General features: G+C 62.2%; 1 protein-coding gene across 2 annotated transcripts; it reads left to right on the top strand.

Annotated features, from left to right (window-relative positions):
• The first annotated feature begins 2,393 nt into the window (after window positions 1–2,393).
• On the top strand, window positions 2,394–8,547 carry LOC140902732 (protein NKG7-like). Of its 2 annotated transcripts, XM_073323112.1 has the most exons (6): window positions 2,415–2,457; window positions 6,421–6,509; window positions 7,247–7,455; window positions 7,647–7,793; window positions 7,994–8,128; window positions 8,309–8,547. In XM_073323112.1, exons 3-6 carry the CDS (start codon window positions 7,281–7,283, stop codon window positions 8,341–8,343), a joined length of 492 nt encoding a protein of 163 aa, XP_073179213.1. In that variant the 5' UTR covers window positions 2,415–2,457; window positions 6,421–6,509; window positions 7,247–7,280; the 3' UTR covers window positions 8,344–8,547. The 2 variants fall into 2 exon arrangements, with proteins under 2 accessions (XP_073179212.1, XP_073179213.1); XM_073323111.1 differs by lacking the exon at window positions 6,421–6,509 and having other exon boundaries at window positions 2,394–2,457.
• Window positions 8,548–19,570: the final 11,023 nt, after the last annotated feature.

Here is a 19,570-nt window from a genome sequence, read left to right as displayed (position 1 = left end):
AATTCAAAATGTCAGAATGTCCCACAGAATAGAAATTCAGGCTGCTGACCAGCCCTGTATGTTAACTTATGTTGAAATAATCACAAAGTTTTTTGCACTGAATTTCCTAGGTTTTTAGATGTGTATATAAAAATATAAATAAAAGCGAAGGAAGGGGAGAATTTTTCAAAAGCTCCTAAGTCACATATGCCCATTTCCTCAAAGGTGCATATGTAGACACAAGTGCCAAAATACCTATGAAGAGCCAATGGGAGTTAGGAGCATGCATACCTTTGGGGATCTAAGCTGTGGGGTCCTCAGTCCCATGAGAATTAGATGCCTCAGTCATTTAGATTCTTTGGAAAATTGTATCCCAGATCTGTGAAGCGAATGAAGCTGTGTCGAAAACAGGGCAGAGAGAGAAACTAGTTTAAAGCCGATCATCCTCTGCCGAGCAGTTGCCGATGTCTGGCCCTTTCTCGGTCGCTTTTGCATCAGAGTTCGAATCGGCGCGGCAGAGCCGGCAGGGTTGCTTATTGCAAGTTGCTTATCTGCGCCGTATACGCCAGGCCTGGACCAGAGGTGGCCAAAGCAGGCAGCCAAACCCCAGTTAGGAATCCCAGCCCTGCCACCAATGCCTGGGGCCCAGGACGCAACTGGGCCCCGTGATGGCGGAGAGCAAACGCCCCGGCCTGCTTGCGAGAGCTCCCTGCGAAGAGACGTGGCAGCACAGAGACGGACAACGTGGCGGCGTCTCGAGACTCACCGTCAGCGGCACGCTTGGATAACGAGCTTGGCGGGCCGGGTGCACCCACGTTACCTGGTGACGCCCCGGGGGAAGCGGGGTCACGCCCCCTGGCCGTGCTCCAGCCAAGGAACCCCCACCCGGCCTTTCTCGGAAGATGGCACCAGTGTTTTATAGGACGTGCCCCCTCCCGCCCAGCAGTCCTGCCACGGTGCCACCCTCCAGGCGGGTGCACGTTATGGTCATGTCCAGGAGTGTAAGTGGCTTCACCAGGCACCAGACTAGACCTTGGCCATGTAGCCCCCGAGCCAGTGGCTCGACACGTGCCTGTGGGTAATCCGGCTTGCTGTGGGAGTGCCGAAGGGCCAACCGTGTGGTTGTGTGTGCTGCCCCCTGCTGGAGGGGCTGGGCCCTGCTGTGTGTGTGTGAGTGTGTCCCTGCTGCCCCCTGCTGGAGGGGCTGGGCCCTGCTGTGTGTGTGTGTGAGTGTGTCCCTGCTGCCCCCTGCTGGAGGGGCTGGGCCCTGCTGTGTGTGTGTGTGAGTGTGTCCCTGCTGCCCCCTGCTGGAGGGGCTGGGCCCTGCTGTGTGTGTGTGTGAGTGTGTCCCTGCTGCCCCCTGCTGGAGGGGCTGGGCCCTGCTGTGTGTGTGTGTGAGTGTGTCCCTGCTGCCCCCTGCTGGAGGGGCTGGGCCCTGCTGTGTGTGTGTGTGAGTGTGTCCCTGCTGCCCCCTGCTGGAGGGGCTGGGCCCTGCTGTGTGTGTGTGTGAGTGTGTCCCTGCTGCCCCCTGCTGGAGGGGCTGGGCCCTGCTGTGTGTGTGTGTGAGTGTGTCCCTGCTGCCCCCTGCTGGAGGGGCTGGGCCCTGCTGTGTGTGTGTGTGAGTGTGTCCCTGCTGCCCCCTGCTGGAGGGGCTGGGCCCTGCTGTGTGTGTGTGTGAGTGTGTCCCTGCTGCCCCCTGCTGGAGGGGCTGGGCCCTGCTGTGTGTGTGTGTGAGTGTGTCCCTGCTGCCCCCTGCTGGAGGGGCTGGGCCCTGCTGTGTGTGTGTGTGTGAGTGTGTCCCTGCTGCCCCCTGCTGGAGGGGCTGGGCCCTGCTCTGTGTGTGTGTTACCCTGGGTTCCCACAGACCCAAGCAGTGATCCCCTCCCCTCTTCTTCTTACTACCCCTCCCCTGGGAAAAAAACCTGCCAACCCCCCCCCCCCCTTGTTCCATGGAGAGTGAAGGGCCTGTTCTCAGAGCCTCCTGTCTGGTGACTTATTCCCCCCCCCCCCAGAGGGCCCCCTATCCCCACACTCCCCTCAAGTGTGCATCAAAGGACTCCTGGGTTCAATCCCCAGCTCTGGGAGGAGAGTGGGGGCTAGTGGTTAGAGCAGGGGGGGGGGGCTGGGAGCCCAGACTCCTGGGTTCTCTGTCCGGCTCTGGGAGGGGAGTGGGAGAGCAGGTGCGGGGGGGGTCAGGACTCCTGGGGTCTATACTCAGGGGTTTCCCTTGCTAAGCAGGCTGGGGGGTGGTTGGGGCTCGGATGGGAGACCCCGGGGGCAGCTGAGGGCGCTGGCGGGGGGGGGGGGGGGTTCGCGGGCTGCAGGGAGGAACTGACACAGAGGATGTGGGGATGGTGCAATGGGCCCTTGCTGCATCCCTGCCCCTCCCAGGAAGCCACCCGGGAGCAAGAGGCCCCATGGGGGGGTCAGGGCTGGAGCCGGAGCCAACCCTGCGGGGGAGCAGGCGACGAAGAGCAGGTGAAGGGGGAGCTTGGGATGGGGGGGTTCGAGTGTCTGTCTGGACCCACAACCCCTTCTGGCCCACCCCAACCCCGCCCCCATCCGGCCAGCCCTAAACCCCCACCTCCATCCGCAAACGTACCCACCCTCCAGCCACCCCCCCCACACCCCTCTGCCCCTCTGTCCAGCCAGCCCCAAACCCCCACCTCCATCCGCAAACGTACCCACCCTCCAGCCACCCCCCCCACACCCCTCTGCCCCTCTGTCCAGCCAGCCCCAAACCCCCACCTCCATCCGCAAACGTACCCACCCTCCAGCCACCTCCCCCACACCCCTCTGCCCCTCTGTCCAGCCAGCCCCAAACCCCCACCTCCATCCGCAAACGTACCCACCCTCCAGCCACCCCCCCACACACCCCTCTGCCTGTCCCTCCCCCCACACACCCCTCTGCCCCTCTGTCCAGCCAGCCCCAAACCCCCACCTCCATCCACAAACGTACCCACCCTCCAGCCACCCCCCCACACACCCCTCTGCCTGTCCCTCCCCCCACACACCCCTCTGCCCCTCTGTCCAGCCAGCCCCAAACCCCCACCTCCATCCACAAACGTACCCACCCTCCAGCCACCTCCCCACACACCCCTCTGCCTGTCCCTCCCCCCACACACCCCTCTGCCCCTCTGTCCAGCCAGCCCCAAACCCCCACCTCCATCCGCAAACGTACCCACCCTCCAGCCACCCCCCCCACCCCTCTGCCCCTCTGTCCAGCCAGCCCCAAAGCCCCACCTCCATCCGCAAACGTACCCACCCTCCAGCCACTCCCCCCCACCCCTCTGCCTGTCCCTCCCCCCACACACCCCTCTGCCCCTCTGTCCAGCCAGCCCCAAACCCCCACCTCCATCCACAAACGTACCCACCCTCCAGCCACTCCCCCCCCCACACCCCTCTGCCCCTCTGTCCAGCCAGCCCCAAAGCCCCACCTCCATCCGCAAACGTACCCACCCTCCAGCCACTCCCCCCCACCCCTCTGTCTGTCCCTCCCCCCCACACCCCTCTGCCCCTCTGTCCAGCCAGCCCCAAAGCCCCACCTCCATCCGCAAACGTACCCACCCTCCAGCCACCTCCCCACACACCCCTCTGCCTGTCCCTCCCCCCACACACCCCTCTGCCCCTCTGTCCAGCCAGCCCCAAAGCCCCACCTCCATCCACAAACGTACCCACCCTCCAGCCACCCCCCCACACACCCCTCTGCCTGTCCCTCCCCCCACACACCCCTCTGCCCCTCTGTCCAGCCAGCCCCAAACCCCCACCTCCATCCGCAAACGTACCCACCCTCCAGCCACCTCCCCACACACCCCTCTGCCTGTCCCTCCCCCCACACGCCCCTCTGTCCAGCCAGCCCCAAACCCCCACCTCCATCCGCAAACGTACCCACCCTCCAGCCACCCCCCCACACACCCCTCTGCCTGTCCCTCCCCCCACACACCCCTCTGCCCCTCTGTCCAGCCAGCCCCAAACCCCCACCTCCATCCGCAAACGTACCCACCCTCCAGCCACCCCCCCACACACCCCTCTGCCTGTCCCTCCCCCCACACACCCCTCTGCCCCTCTGTCCAGCCAGCCCCAAACCCCCACCTCCATCCGCAAACGTACCCACCCTCCAGCCACCCCCCCACACACCCCTCTGCCTGTCCCTCCCCCCACACACCCCTCTGCCCCTCTGTCCAGCCAGCCCCAAACCCCCACCTCCATCCGCAAACGTACCCACCCTCCAGCCACCCCCCCACACACCCCTCTGCCTGTCCCTCCCCCCACACACCCCTCTGCCCCTCTGTCCAGCCAGCCCCAAACCCCCACCTCCATCCGCAAACGTACCCACCCTCCAGCCACCCCCCCACACACCCCTCTGCCTGTCCCTCCCCCCACACACCCCTCTGCCCCTCTGTCCAGCCAGCCCCAAAGCCCCACCTCCATCCACAAACGTACCCATCCTCCAGCCACTCCCCCCCACCCCTCTGTCTGTCCCTCCCCTCACACACCCCTATGTCCAACCAACCCCCACCTCTGTCCACAAATATACCCACCCACTGGCCATCCCCCCGACACCACTCCATCCATTCATGCATCCCCTCACACACATCCCGTCTGTCCAGCCATCCCCTCGCCCTCCATCCATACATCTGTCCACCCCCACACACCCCTCTGTCCGTCCGTCCATCCCCAAACCCCCACCTCCATCCGCAAACGTACCCACCCTCCGTCCAGCCATCCCCTCGCCCTCCATCCATACATCTGTTCACCCCCACACACCCCTCCGTCCATCCATCCGCCCATCCCCTCACACACCCACCCTCTGTCCATCCCCTCACACACCTCTTTGTCCGTCCAGCCATCCCCTCGTATGCCCCTCTGTCCGTCCGTCCCCTCACACACCGCTCTGTCCATCCCCGTACACACCCCTCTCTCTAAGCTGCGGGTCTCACCCTCCATCTCTCAGGCTGTGATTTGGGTGTGGTCCTGCCCCCCACCCTGCCCCATAGCACATGGTTAGTGGGTGTCGGGTTTCCTCTTCCTCCCCCTTCGGTTCGTCTTTCCCCCTCACTGGGACAAGTGGGCACAGGGACCCCGGGGCCCAGCCCAGCTTTCCGCCCCTCCCCCGCCCCTCACAGAGACCCCCTGGTTATACAGGGACCCCTCGCCCGGCACTGAGACCCCTGAATGGCAGGTGCCCAGCCCACCTAGAGCACCCCCTTTGGGAACCTCAACCTGTCCCACCCCCGCCCCATCCATCCATCCCTCCCCACCCCATACACACCTCACCCCACCCATCCATTCCTCCCCACACACCCCACCCTATCCAGCCCTCCAGGGCTCCCTCACCCCATCCCTCCCCACATGCCCCACCCCCCACACATCTCACCCCATTCCTCCATCCTTCCCCACCCCCCCCATCCACCGCATCCCATCCCTCCCCACACGCCCCACCCCATCCATCCCTCCAGCCCTCCCTCCCCACACACCCCAGCCCTCCAGGCCTCCCTCCCCACCCCCCACTCCCCCCACACCTCCCCCATCCCTCCATCCCTCCCCACACCACACACATCTCACCCCATTCCTCCATCCTTCCCCACCCCCCCGTCCACCGCATCCCATCCCTCCCCATATCTCCCACCCCACAAACATATCACCCCATTCCTCCATCCCTCCCCACACACCCCATCCCATCCCATTCCTCCCTACACACACCCTGTCAGGGCTGAATCCCCACTCTGTCACTCCGAGTGCAGAAGTGGGGGCCCCGCAAGGATTTTAAAAGTTAATAGTGGCCACCCCCCAGGCTGGCATTAAACCCCCGGGCTTGCAGCTTCTCTCTGACCTTGGCTCGCTGAACGCTGCCAGCACCCAAACGCAAGAAACCCCCCTTGGACCCAGGAAGGCGCCCTGGGGAATCCCTCCCCGTGGGGCGCCCTCGAGCCCTTTCACCCCCCTCCGGGGAAGAGCTGAGACAGAAAACAAAGGCGATGAGCAGGGGCTATCAGCTAATTTAGCAACATGGGCCCAAACCTCTTAGGGACACCAAAAAATCGGATCCTGTTCTGAAAAAAGGTAAATTTTATTAAAAAAATCCCCCAAACATCTGGATTTTAGGCTTTTGCTCGATTTTAAAAGAGCCATTCCAAACCCAAGCACCCAAACGAGCGTCCTTGGGGGTTCAGCGTAAAGGTTACAAGCCAACAAAAGCAACTGGGGTTAGCACAGAGGAGTCCACGAGCCAAACCGAAATAAAAGAAATACCCCTGATCCCGTCTAGCTAAACCTTGTGATCCACCGGCACGAGGTCGATCTGGGCGTGATCGGCTCATACCTGGCTTCGCGGCTCATGGCAGGGCTGCTCCGTCCCTCCAGCCCCAGAGAACAGACAAAGGGAAAGTTTCTTTCCCAATTTTAAAAAAGTTCGACCTTCCCCTTGGCCCTGTGGGCCAGGCGCCCCCTTTCCCTTCTTGCCCAGGGGGACTTTTTACTCCTTTACAGGTAAAGCAAGTCGAGGACAGCTACCAAGAGGGATTTGACAGGTAACTGGCTGGGTGGGTGTCCATCAAAGGGAGCTACCCCCCCCTCTTATTTATCACACACCCCATCCATCCCTCCAGCTCTCCCCCACACCTCCAACCCTCCCCACACGCCCCACCCCCTCCCTCCATCCCTCCCCACACACACCCCATCCATCCCTCCAGCCCTCCCCACACGCCCTGATCCCATCCCTCTCCCCACCCTCCCCACACACCCTGCCCCCTCCCTCCCTCCTGCCCCACCCACCCCCTTCCCATCCCTCTCCCCACCCTCCCCACACACCCTGCCTGCTCCCTCCCTCCATCCTTCCCCACCCACCCCCTTCCCATCCCTCTCCCCACCTACCATCCACCCTCCCCACACACACTGTCCCATCCCTCCCCACATATCCATCCCTCCTCCCCCACCCACACCCCATCCTCCATCCCTCCCCACACACCCCCATCCCTCCCCATGCACATCCCTCTGTCCATCCCTCCCTTCCCACACGCCCCACCCCATCCCTCCTTCTCCATACACACACCCTCTACCCCTCCCCACACCCCATCCATCCACCTGTCCATCCCCATTCCTCCATCCACCTCTCCCCACATGCCCCGCCCCATCCCTCCATCCGTCCCACACGCACCCATCGACCTGGATCCATCTGTGGAGCGGCCTGAGGTCCAGGCCCCAAGGCTCTGGTTCAGCCCAGCTGCTCTGGGCCAGGATTTGCTTCTGACTCATTCCCCACCCCCAGCTGCTTCCCGGATCCCAGCGCTGCCCCCCACGCGATGGCGTCTCCCCGGATCCTCAGCACCGTCCTGGCCCTGCTCAGCCTCCTGCTGCTGCTGGTGGCCCTGGGCTCCGACCACTGGCTGGTGGACGATGCCGTCCTCGAGTCCCTCCATGAGGGGCTGTGGAAGAGCTGCCTGAATTCGGTGTGTGGACAAATTTCTTCAGCATCAGGTAAGGGCAGCCCGGCTCCGCCAGGGATCCCACCTCTGCCACCAACCAGCATCTTTGGGCAGGTCTGTCCCTGGCTGTGGGAGGGGAATGGGGGCTAGTGGTTAGAGCAGGGGGGGTTGGGTGGCAGGACTCCTGGGTTCTCTGACCAGTTCAATGCAGTGTTGTTTATTTAACCTGGTCCTTTACTACAGTCTCTTTAAAGGTCACCAGGGTTTTCACAGTGCTGGGCGTGATCGCTGGGTCGGTCTCCTCGTTCGCTCTTCTCGCCTCGTTCCTGCACTCCCACCCCGGCTCCGTGTCCCTGACCTTGGTCTCCTTCCTGGGCAGCTTCAGTGCGGGTACGTCCCCCCTTCCGCCCTCCCGCGGGAACTCATCTTCCCCCGCCCACAGCCAGAGGAGGGGAACTGAGCCCCAGCCGTCCCCGTCCCAGAATCCTGCCCTGGGCTCTGGCAGCCCCCCCCGGTGGTGGGACGGGGCAGGGGCTGGGGCTGTGCGTGGGCCGCCCTAAGGGGTGTCCGTCCTGTTCCCTTTGCCCCAGGGCTCTGTGCCATGATCGCGCTGGCCGTGTACACAGGGGAGTTCGCTGGGGCCGTGAATGCCGCCCAGCGCCAAGTCACCTTCGGCTGGTCCTTCGGCCTCGGCTGGGCCTCCTTCCCCCTCTTCCTCATCACCGGTGAGTGCAACATAGGGGAGTGTCGAAAGGCAGCTGCCTCTGGGGTGGGGCGCAGGGGCTGGTGATACAGGGACCCCTCGCCCGGCGCTGAGATGCAGCCACCTCTGGGGTGGGGGGCTGCGTACCAGCAGATGATGCTCCCATTGCTGCTCTGAGCCCATTTCTCTTCTCTCCCCCCAGGTGTGGTGACGCTGGTCGCCCACCAACCCTCCTAGAGCCGAGTGTGGGGCCCACGGTGGCACCAAGGATGGGGCCGGGAGCCTAGTGGGCCGGATGGAGCCTGCAGTGTCCTGGGACCTATTCCCCCAACAGCCGCGAGCAGGGGGCAGCGTGTGTGTGAGAGAGAGAGAGGGGGTCCCTACTGCACCCTGCTGGACCCCCCAGCAATGAGCCCCCCCCTTGTTCCATGGAGATTAAAGATCCTGTTCTCTAAGACTCCTCTCTGGTGGTTTAATCCCCCCCCCATGACCCCCAGACTCCCCTCCCATGTCCATCAAAGGTCTTCTGGGTTCTCTCCCTGGCGGTAGGAGGGGAGTGGGGTCTGGTAATTAGAGCTGGGCGGGGGCTAGGAGTCAGGACTCCTGGGTTCTCTCCCTGGCAGTAGGAGGGGAGTGGGGTCTGGTAATTAGAGCTGGGCGGGGGCTAGGAGTCAGGACTCCTGGGTTCTCTCCCTGGCGGTAGGAGGGGAGTGGGGTCTGGTAATTAGAGCTGGGCGGGGGCTAGGAGTCAGGACTCCTGGGTTCTCTCCCTGGCAGTAGGAGGGGAGTGGGGTCTGGTAATTAGAGCTGGGCGGGGGCTAGGAGTCAGGACTCCTGGGTTCTCTCCCTGGCGGTAGGAGGGGAGTGGGGTCTGGTAATTAGAGCTGGGCGGGGGCTAGGAGTCAGGACTCCTGGGTTCTCTCCCTGGCGGTAGGAGGGGAGTGGGGTCTGGTAATTAGAGCTGGGCGGGGGCTAGGAGTCAGGACTCCTGGGTTCTCTCCCTGGCGGTAGGAGGGGAGTGGGGTCTGGTAATTAGAGCTGGGCGGGGGCTAGGAGTCAGGACTCCTGGGTTCTCTCCCTGGCAGTAGGAGGGGAGTGGGGTCTGGTAATTAGAGCTGGGCGGGGGCTAGGAGTCAGGACTCCTGGGTTCTCTCCCTGGCGGTAGGAGGGGAGTGGGGTCTGGTAATTAGAGCTGGGCGGGGGCTAGGAGTCAGGACTCCTGGGTTCTCTCCCTGGCAGTAGGAGGGGAGTGGGGTCTGGTAATTAGAGCTGGGCGGGGGCTAGGAGTCAGGACTCCTGGGTTCTCTCCCTGGCAGTAGGAGGGGAGTGGGGTCTGGTAATTAGAGCTGGGCGGGGGCTAGGAGTCAGGACTCCTGGGTTCTCTCCCTGGCAGTAGGAGGAGAGTGGGGTCTGGTAATTAGAGCTGGGCGGGGGCTAGGAGTCAGGACTCCTGGGTTCTCTCCCTGGCAGTAGGAGGGGAGTGGGGTCTGGGGCTTAAAGCAGGGGGTCTAGGAGCCAGGACAGCTGCTGGGCAGGGGATGGGACACGAGGTCTTTCCCCACTAGGGGGCGCCAGCTCCCATCCAGGAAGTGGGGGCGGGGGTGGGGGCAGAATCTGGCTGGCTCTGGGGCGAGGAATGGCCTAGTTACCATAATTACTCACAGAGACGTGCAACCCCACAATAAGCCACCCATCTAATGTAGCTCTGTGCCGCCCCCCCCCCCCACATATCTACTCACACACACACACACACACACACACACACACACACACACACAGGCTCAATTCTAACCTACCCACAGGCCGTGTCCCAGTCGCTACCATATTGACTGGCATACGATCGCCAGCTCCATTATAAGCCGCCCACCTGACAGAAGTTCGAGGAGGGAGGTGACCTTCTGGGGGGCTTCCCACTGGCGTCTGGGGGGCATTTGCTGCCCCCTGCTGTCTGCAGGTGGGAACCCTGCCTGCCCCCCACTACGGCCACAGGCTCTGTGAGTCCCCACTCTTCTTCCCTCTTCCCACTTCCCTCTGCCACCTGCCCATCTTGGCTAACAGCTGCTATTGGACGGATCCTCCAGGAACTTGTCATCCTTTTTTGAAGCCAGTTCTAGGTTTGGTCCTCACAACAGCCCCCAGGCAAGGAGTTCCACAGGTTAACGGCATGGCGGTGGGGGGGGTGAGAAACAGTTCTTTGTGTAGTTTGCATTAAACCTGCCATCTGTTCATTTTGCCAGGTGCCCCCTGGTTTGCATGTTATGTGACGGGAGGAGGGGGCCCCCGGCTGCAAGGACAGCCAGCCTGTGAAACGTACCACAGCTTTGGGTGCGACAAATCGGTCGCTTTGCTGTTGATTTAGCCGGTGACCTTAGCTGTGAGTTTGCCCAGCTGGCCTTTTGATTTCCTCTGTACCCAACGCTGACTTTCAGGCCTCGTCACTGAGCAGCTGCCGTGCCGGAGTGAATCCGGTCGCGTTCGCGTTCCCTCGACGCCGGCGTGTGTGGGAACCGGGGCTGGGGACTACGGCACTGGGGCAGGACGCTGGCCTTTGCTGAGCTGACGGACCCGTACGGCACCGGGCGCGGACTGGGCCGTGCACGCCGCAGATCTCCAGCAGGGAGCGGGGAGGGACCGAGCACTTGCTGGGGTTGCTCTGAAGTTTAATTCGGGAGTAGCCGGGTGGTGAAGCCAGCCACAGGCTGGAGGCCGGGTGTGGGCAGAGGCCGGGGGGCAGTTTGCCAGCAAAGCAGCATCTTGGGCTGGAAGGTGGAGGGGACACGGCTGCTCACCAGCCAAGCTCGCACCCCGGAAAACCTCACCCCGGTCAGCCAGGCACATTTCCAGCAGCTGGTGTGAAAACCAGGGCCGGGGTGTGGGAGAGGCCCAGGGGCTGAGCGCACAGGCGGTGGGGGAGGGACGCAGGGAGAGGGCACTGCCCCCAGCTCTGTGTGCGCATGGATGGGGGCAGGCGGGACGCTGGACTTCAGGGGCCCGTGGGTCAGTGCTGTGTGGGGCTGGGCGGTTTTGGCAGGAAGTGGTTTCCCTCTGGGAGGTGGGAGTTGCAGTATCTCTGGTTCGGCACCCGCTCAGTTCTGGGCTGGGCGCAGAATCACCCGGGCCCTGGGTAAGTACAGACAGACCCTGTGTGTGAGTCCCAGCCCCGGTCCACTCTAACCACTCATCCCCAGTCCCCTCCCCGAGCCAGGGCTAGAACCCAGGAGTCCTGGCTCCCAGCCCCCCCCCAGCGCTAACGCAGCGATCTGGGACCCGCTGAGAGGAGCAAATCGTGGAGCCCGTGAGTCCAGGCGCTGGCAGCCCCCCGGGAGCTGCTGAGCGGGAGGGTGTGGGTGCAAGGAGCCAGCCAGATGCCCCCTTCCACCAAGCTCTGCATTGAAATCATCCTCGCACTGCTCTGCCAGGGTAAGAGAACAACAGCAGAGACAGCTGGGCCGGCAGGAATCCCTCAGAGCTGGGGATGGAACCCAGGAGTCCTGGCTCCCAGTCCCTCTCCTCTAACCCACTAGACTCCACTCCACTCCCCTCCCAGAGTGGGGGATAGAACCCAAGAGTCCTGGCTCCCAGCCCCCCCGCCAACCCACTAGACTCCACTCCACTCCCCTCCCAGAGCTGGGGATGGAACCCAGGAGTCCTGGCTCCCAGTCTCCCCCTCCCTACTAGACTCCAATCCCCTTCCATTCCCTCCCATAGTCAGGGACAGAACCCAGGAGTCCTGGTCCCAGCCCCCCCTCCTCTAACCCACTGGACCCCACTCCGCTCTCCGCTTTTCCCCGCTCTGTCAGTGAGACGCTTTGCGGCAAGAGGTGCCCCAGGGGCTTCTTTTGTAAGGTCACTACATGGGAAACGTTTGAGCCAGAAACATGGAGAACTGCCCCTAGGTTGCGGTTTCTTCAGTCGGCGGCTTGGTTTGTGCTTTGGGCCGTTCGGACGTCGATGCCCCACTTGAATCTGCAGGGGGCAGGTTGGTGCCATCTTGGGTTCCTGGGATGTTCCTCCCCTGGTTTGGCTTCAACACTGGGGGGCGATGGGGGATTTCGGGGGGTGGCAGGGAAATCCCTGAGACTGGACAAATAAATTACTGTTTGGGGAATTACAGGGGCTCTGGCAATGCTGTGGGGTGGGGGGAACCCAGGGCTGGGCTAGCAGGGGGCTGTGGGTCAGGGCTGAGGGGCACGGGCAGAGCTCTGTGTGGGGCTGGGGTGGATCGGGGGGCACGGGTGGGGACTGAGGGGCACGGGCAGAGCTCTGTGTGGGGGCACGGGTGGATCGGGGGGCATGGGTAGGGACTGAGGGGCACGGGCAGAGCTCTGTGTGGGGTGGGGGTGGATCGGGGGGGCGCGGGTCGGGCCTGAGGGGCACCGGCAAAGCTGGTCTGTTTCCCCGGCAAGTCGGCTCTGCCAGGAGCCCGTCTATCAGATCCACGTCCCGTCCCGTGTCACGGCCCAGCAGGGTCTCTGCGTCCTGCTCCCCTGTAATTTCACAGCCAAGTTCGAGTCCTCTGGGGTCGCCTACAAATACTGGTTCCTTAAGGACGACAACAGGGACACTGGCCCGGCCGTGGCCACCACAGATCCTGGCAGGGCCCTTCGGGAGCCTGGGTGCTGGATCCACATGGTAGGGGACTCCCTGAGCATCAGCAACATGAGGGCCCGAGACAGGGCCCACTACTACTTCCGCTTCATGAAGGGAGACTTTCAGTACAGCTACATGGAGGCCCAACCGCCGGTGGACGTGACAGGTGAGGCCGGCGGGTCCTGGAGAGCTCAGCAGTATTAACTCTGCTTATAGCCAGTGGCAGGGAGTTCTGGAGATTAACAACATCCAGTGGCAGGGAGTCCCACTGGTTAAGCCCACTAATACCCAGTGGCAATGAGTTCCGGGGATTAACCCCAGTAATTCCCCACTGAGTTGAATTTTAATGGTGTGGTCTGCTTCGAGTTGATGGAGGAGCCGGTGCCGGGGGTCCCCAAGGTGCTGCTGTCCGGACAGCTGGTGAATGTGACCTGCCAGGCTCCGGGGACCTGCTCTGGGACCCCTCCCCAAATCACCTGGACCGTGGGGTTCGACAATACAGCCAGGAACGTCTCGGTCGCCCTGGAGAACGGCAGCTTCTTGTACACCTCCGTGCTCAGTTTCACGCCGGCCCTGGGGGATGACTGCAAAGAGCTCGTCTCCACCATCATGTACCCCGCCGTGGTCGGGGTCTCCACCCGCAGAGCTGTCCGGCTCCACGTCCACTGTCAGTGACGCTGATCCAGCTCCAGCAGGGGAGCGGGGTGTAGTGGTTAGAGGTGGGTCAGTGCAGCGGTGGGTGGGGCGGCTGGCAGCAAGGATTCCTGGGTTCTATCCCTGGCTCTGGGAGGGGCGTGGGGTCTAGTGGCAGGGGGGTGGGCTGAGAGCCAGGACTCCTGGGTTCTATAGAAGGGCAGTGGGGTTCCAGGAGGCACGGCCCCCCACACATCCCGTGTCCCGTTGCAGACCCGCCGAAGCTGCTGCCGTGGGGGAACTGCACGGTGCGGGGCAGCGGGCCCAGGGTAGAGGCCACGTGTCACTGCGCGGCCGAGGGGAACCCCCCGCCCCGCCTCGAGTGGCCCCTGCCCAACCGCACCCTCCCCGGGGACTTCGAGGGCCCAGAGCTGCGGGCAACTTCGTGGGCGCAGGGCCCCGTCGTGAGCGGGGAGCTGTGGGGCCCGGCCGGGGGGCTGGGCATGGGATCCAGTTTTGCCATTAGCAAAAAACAGTGGCCTGTTTGTCTTCAGCCAGAGATGTATATGTGAGGAAATACAGTGCTATGTGCCAGCCACTTAGACAGATGGCAGCCCAGGTATAAGTCACACAGTTCCCACCATCCCCCTTTCCCCCCATGCCTCCCTGGAGAGGTGGGCAAGGAGGCTCAGTCCCCATGGCTAGGCCAGCCCTCGACGGCTCTCCCCGTCAGGGGACCCTGCCCTACGCCGTACCCACAAGTTCATTACAAGCCCTGAAGGGCCCATTGCTGCCCAGCCGATCCCACCGCTCACACCAGCTGTTGGTTTGCAGCAGGCTTCTCCCTGACACACATGGTGGCCTTGACAGCTTGTGGAAGCCTTGTGCTGGTTGGTGCCGGGGCTGTGGTGGCCTGGAAAGTCGTGAAGAGAAGGTAAAAGTCAGGCGGGACAGGAGAAGGATCTGGTGGGAACCGTAGCCTGGAATGGGGGAATAAATAGATCCCCCAAGATCAACTATCACTTCTTGGAAGTGTGAAATTCCACCTGCTGCCCTAAATCCCGACCCACAGCCCCCTGCTATGCCAGCCCTGAGCTTGCCCCCTCCAGCTCTGCCGGGGCCCCTCACCCCGACCCGCAGCCTCCTGCTATCCCAGTGCTGGGGACCCCCCATCAGCTCTCCCGGTGCCCCTCACTCCCGACCCACATCCCCCTGCTAGCCCAGCCCTGGCCTCCCACCAGCGCTGCCGGTGCCCCTTGCTCCTGACCCGCACCCCCTGCTAGCCCAGCCCTGGGTGTCCCCTGACGTGCAGCTCTGGGATGGTGGTCGGGGCAGGGAAGAGATATTGGGATAGATGGACCACGGGTCCCATTGGGGTAGGAGGGAGGAGGCGGGACACCAGGCTGGATGGGCCTAGAGGCGGGATATTGATGATAGTTTCACCCCAGGCAGCGGGGCAGGGGCCCCGCCATGGCCGGACGGTGCCAAGGGACCGGAGATGGGCAGGTCTGTCACTCCTGTGAGCATCCAGCTTCCACGGTGCCCTCCAGTGGGTTATCCCAGACCCTGACCCCATCCCTTATCCCCATCCCCCACCCTGCTGGGAGTCCTCCCCCCGCTCCACATGGGCTCTGGGACTCCCTCCCCCACTTTCAGAATCCCCCTCTGCTGGGATTTCCCCACTCCAGCGCTCCCCACCGGCGTCCCCACCCATCCTTTCCCCTGGGCATGGCGCCCACTCTTCCCAGCTAACCCGGTCTGTCCCCGCACAGGACGTCACTGGGGAAAGGGGAGCCCCTGAGAAGAAAGGGAGGGGAGGAGGAGGAGCAGGAAGAGGCTACAGGGAGAAAGGCGACAGGGAACGATTCACACAGGAAACCATCTACGCCAACGTCTAAGCCCAGACAAGGGGACAGGCTCATTGCAGGCAGTGAGCTAAAGAGACTGGGGTCAGCGGTGGGATAGCCGGCTTGCCTTGTGGCTAGCCTGGGACGCCGGACACCTGGGACCTACGCCCAGCTCTACTCCAGAATGCCTCTGTGACCCTGGGCAAGTCCGCACCCCCCTCTGTGCCTCAGTTTCCCAGCTGTAAAATGAGGAGTATAACATTCCACTTGCCTACTTGCGCTGTGAGATGGTCTCTTGCCTACTCGGTGGAGATGGTCTCTCGCTGTCTGTGGGCAGCACCTGGCAGAACCGGGCCCTGATCTCAGCGGGGGCAGGGCCTGTCTCTGGCTGTGTCTGGGCTATGCCCCCCCCTCAGCTGGGGGCCACTCTGGGCTCTGCTAATACACCTGGGAGGCAGCTACTGCTGCAGACAGTTATGTGGAGCAGGTCGGCCTGTGTTAACCCTTTCGCTGCTGCAGCTAAATAAAAGCCATTTCCAGCTTCTCCCCGGGCTGAAAAGTTTGAGGTTGCCTCAGTTTCCCTCAGGGGTTCCCCTCCCTCTTCGAGCCGCTCGCCTGTGGCTGGACACTCACCGCCCAGGCCCGAGGGGAACCAAAGCACTGGGAAGAGGGTGATGAGAGAGAACGGCCGGTGCCGCGATGCAGCCACCTCTGGGGTGGGACAGCTGGGGACCAGCCGCCCAGCCCTGGCACACGGCTCGCCCGGCTCTGAGCCGCGGCCTCCTCTGTAGCGTCCTGGTTAGAATGAGGGGGGAAGGGAGGGAGCCAGGACTCCTGGGTTCTGTCCCTGGCTCTGGCAGGGGGGTGGGGTCTCGGGATTTAGAGCAGGGGCAGCTGGGAGCCAGGACTCCTGGGTCCAATTCAGTACCGAGGACGACACGCTCCCGACTTGAAAACCCAGGTTCAATGGCCCATAACAAACAGAGACGGAAGCAAAGGAAGCAATAGGGCGGGTCAGGGCGGAGACGCGGCGCGGCCGGGAGCCGGAGCCGGGCAAGGCCGGGCCGGGCCGGGGGTGACGGCGCCCCCTAGCGGTGCGCGGCGGGCTCAGGTGCGGCAGCAGAAGGTGCAGATCGGGAAGCGGCTCTTGCAGCGCTTGGCGTGGCGGAGCGGGGCCTGCGGGGGGGAGAAGAAGGTCAGGACTCCTGGGTTCAGTCTCCAGCGAGGGGAGGGGAAGGGAGCGGGGTCTAGTGGTTAGCGCAAGGGGGCTGGGAGCCAGGACTCCTGGGTTCTCTCTGCGGCTCTGGGCGGGGAGCGGGGTCTAGTGGTTGGGGAGTGGGGGGCTGGGAGCCAGGACTCCTGGGTTCTCTCTGCAGCTCTGGGCGGGGAGCGGGGTCTAGTGGTTGGGGAGTGGGGGGCTGGGAGCCAGGACTCCTGGGTTCTCTCTGTGGCTCTGGGCGGGGAGCGGGGTCTAGTGGTTGGGGAGTGGGGGGCTGGGAGCCAGGACTCCTGGGTTCTCTCTGTGGCTCTGGGCGGGGAGCGGGGTCTAGTGGTTGGGGAGTGGGGGGCTGGGAGCCAGGACTCCTGGGTTCTCTCTGTGGCTCTGGGCGGGGAGCGGGGTCTAGTGGTTGGGGAGTGGGGGGCTGGGAGCCAGGACTCCTGGGTTCTCTCTGTGGCTCTGGGCGGGGAGCGGGGTCTAGTGGTTGGGGAGTGGGGGGCTGGGAGCCAGGACTCCTGGGTTTCTAGCCCCAGGCCTGCCACAAGGGAAGTGCCGTGGCTCGTTAATAGGCCTAGTGTCTGGCATTGAGTTAGCCCAGAACCGTCCCGGGGGGCTGTGGGGTCGGGGGCTGGGCTCCTGGTCGTGCAGCCTTTGGGGCCAGCCCTGCCTGCCAGGGGAGAGTCCCCCAGTTCCGTTCTTACCTGCGGACCCAGAGTTTCTTCTATGGGCTCCATTTTTTGCCTTAACAAACCAGCAGGATTTGCTGTCTGCAGAGAGAGGGAGAAGACAGACCTGAGCGTTATGTTCGGTGCAGTGGGTTAGAGCAGGGTGGGCTGGGAGCCGGGACAGCTGGTTTATCCCTGGCTCTAGGAGGGGAGTGGGGTCTAGTGGGTGAGAGGGGGAGGGGGCTGGGAATCAGGACTCCTGGGTTCTATCCCCAGTTCTTCCTCGAATTTGCCACTCAGATTTCTGCAACTCAGGACATTTACGTTGCATTTTGGTAGACACAGTGTAATGCCACCGATTCAGAACGTAAACCTATGGGAAAGGCTGGTGAAAAAGTAGCAAATAAGTTTTAGGAAAGAGTTTTCCTTCAAAAGGCAGTGGGAGAAATATTCCTCGTCACACTTCGTGCCCCTTGTGTAGCCCACCAGTCTTTGCCCCACTAAGAACATTGAGTTAGTTCCGGAATAAACGCATTCATATTGTGAAAACAGGAGATTTTGGTTAAAAACCAATCTGGACCATTTGTGGTGTAAAGAAATGGCCATTTCCCCCTTCCACAAATCTGTCTGAGATTCCAGACAGACCCTGCAGCTTTCCCAGAGCTTTTCTTGGGCGCAGGTCCAGGGACTGGAATCACATGCGTGGGGTGTGTGTGTAGAGACTAGCATTTATCTGAGACGACACAGAAAGAAATCCAGTGCTGGGCAGCGCCCTGAGCTGGGAGTCCAGAAACCTGGGTTCTGTTCCCTGCTCTGAAGCAGCTAGCCCATGTGACCTTGAGCCAGTTACTCGGTGGCTCTGTGCCTCAGTTTCCCCATGCCTGGAAAAAGGGACTGATAATCCTGCCTGCAGCAATGGGGCACTGATCTCAGATGCGAGGGGGACTGTCTCTGGCTGTGTCTGGGCGACACCTGTCACAACGGGGCCCTGATCCCAGCTGGGGCAGGGACGGTCTCTCGCTGTGTATCCGGGCAGCGCCGGGCACAACGGGGCCCTGATCTCCGCTGGGGTGTCTTGGCACAATCATCGTACAAAGGAAAGAAAGAGCCTGGGAAGCCTTTACCTGGCCTGGGAAGTAGCAGGAGTTTTTGGCGGAGGGGATGACGAGGATGAGAATCACGCAGGCGACTTGAAGCTTCATTGTAATGTTTTTCTGCCTTGTATTTTTCTGTCTCCTCTTCCTCGCTCCTCTGTCGTGTCTCCAAAGGGCGGAGCTGGTGGCTGTGTTGGGTCCCCGACCCAGGGCTGCGTTTATAGCCCAGCCATCCCCACCCCGGTCCCGGAGCAGCCAATCCCCCGCGTGCCAAGAAAGGACAGGTGAGGAGAGGGAAACCGTAAACAGCCCGTCAATACGGTTATCGCAGCTGGGCTCAAAATTCTAACAAACCATTGGCCGGCTCCGCAGCCTGGGGGCCATTACACTGCTGGAGTCACTTGGAGGTACCCCAAGCTTCCCCTGTGACCTGGGCTGCCCCCCTCAGCTCTATCGGGGCCCCTCACCCTGCCCTGCTGCCTCCTGCTAGCCCAGCACTGGGTTCCCCCCGTCAGCTCTCCTGGTGCCCCTCACTCCTGACCCACAGCTCCCTGCTAGGTGATGGGGGCAGCAGGGAGCAGGCAGGACACCAGGCTGGATGGGTCTAGAGCCGGGATGTTGATGATGGTTTCACCCCAGGCAGGGCAGCAGGGGGCTCCAACGGCACCTGTCACCTCTTGATTATTAAAAAGATTTCTGAATGATCAGGAATGAATACTATCATACAATACAAGGGCAGAGGGGATATTTTATTCTTGGGTCATAAATCTTTTTCCTCTCATAATATAAAACACACATGCTGCTAAGAAGGAAGGTCTTGTGTGTGAGTCACATGCCTGGGCGTGAGCCGATCCATGTTCGATTCCCAGCTTTTCCTCCGAATTCCTGCAACATACCAATTCTTCTCCCTCGCAAGGCACCTCAGAGGAACATCTAAGGAACATCTAAATGATCTGGAGGATGGTGTGGATTGCACTCTCAGCAAATTTGCGGATGATACTAAACTGGGAGGAGTGGTAGATACGCTGGAGGGGAGGGATAGGATACAGAAGGACCTAGACAAATTGGAGGATTGGGCCAAAAGAAATCTGATGAGCTTCAATAAGGATAAGTGCAGGGTCCTGCACTTAGGACGGAAGAACCCAATGCACAGCTACAGACGAGGGACCGAATGGCTAGGCAGCAGTTCTGCGGAAAGGGACCTGGGGGTGACAGTGGACGAGAAGCTGGATATGAGTCAGCAGTGTGCCCTTGTTGCCAAGAAGGCCAATGGCATTTTGGGATGTATAAGTAGGGGCATAGCGAGCAGATCGAGGGACGTGATCGTTCCCCTCTATTCGACATTGGTGAGGCCTCATCTGGAGTACTGTGTCCAGTTTTGGACCCCACACTACAAGAAGGATGTGGATAAATTGG

Source organism: Lepidochelys kempii, chromosome 24 (genome assembly GCF_965140265.1).
Source record: "Lepidochelys kempii isolate rLepKem1 chromosome 24, rLepKem1.hap2, whole genome shotgun sequence".
In the NCBI taxonomy this organism is placed as follows: domain Eukaryota; kingdom Metazoa; phylum Chordata; order Testudines; family Cheloniidae; genus Lepidochelys; species Lepidochelys kempii.
Note: the sequence above shows the minus strand (reverse complement) of the source record. Positions and strands in the feature narration are given on the sequence as shown.

Excerpts from the sequence above, each read along its gene's own strand:
- LOC140902732 (XM_073323111.1), top strand. The coding sequence starts at position 7,281 with ATGGCGTCTCCCCGGATCCTCAGCACCGTCCTGGCCCTGCTCAGCCTC. Across the intron at positions 7,456-7,646 it reads ACAAATTTCTTCAGCATCAG|TCTCTTTAAAGGTCACCAGG; the intron begins GTAAGGGCAGCC and ends CCTTTACTACAG. Across the intron at positions 7,794-7,993 it reads CCTGGGCAGCTTCAGTGCGG|GGCTCTGTGCCATGATCGCG; the intron begins GTACGTCCCCCC and ends CCTTTGCCCCAG.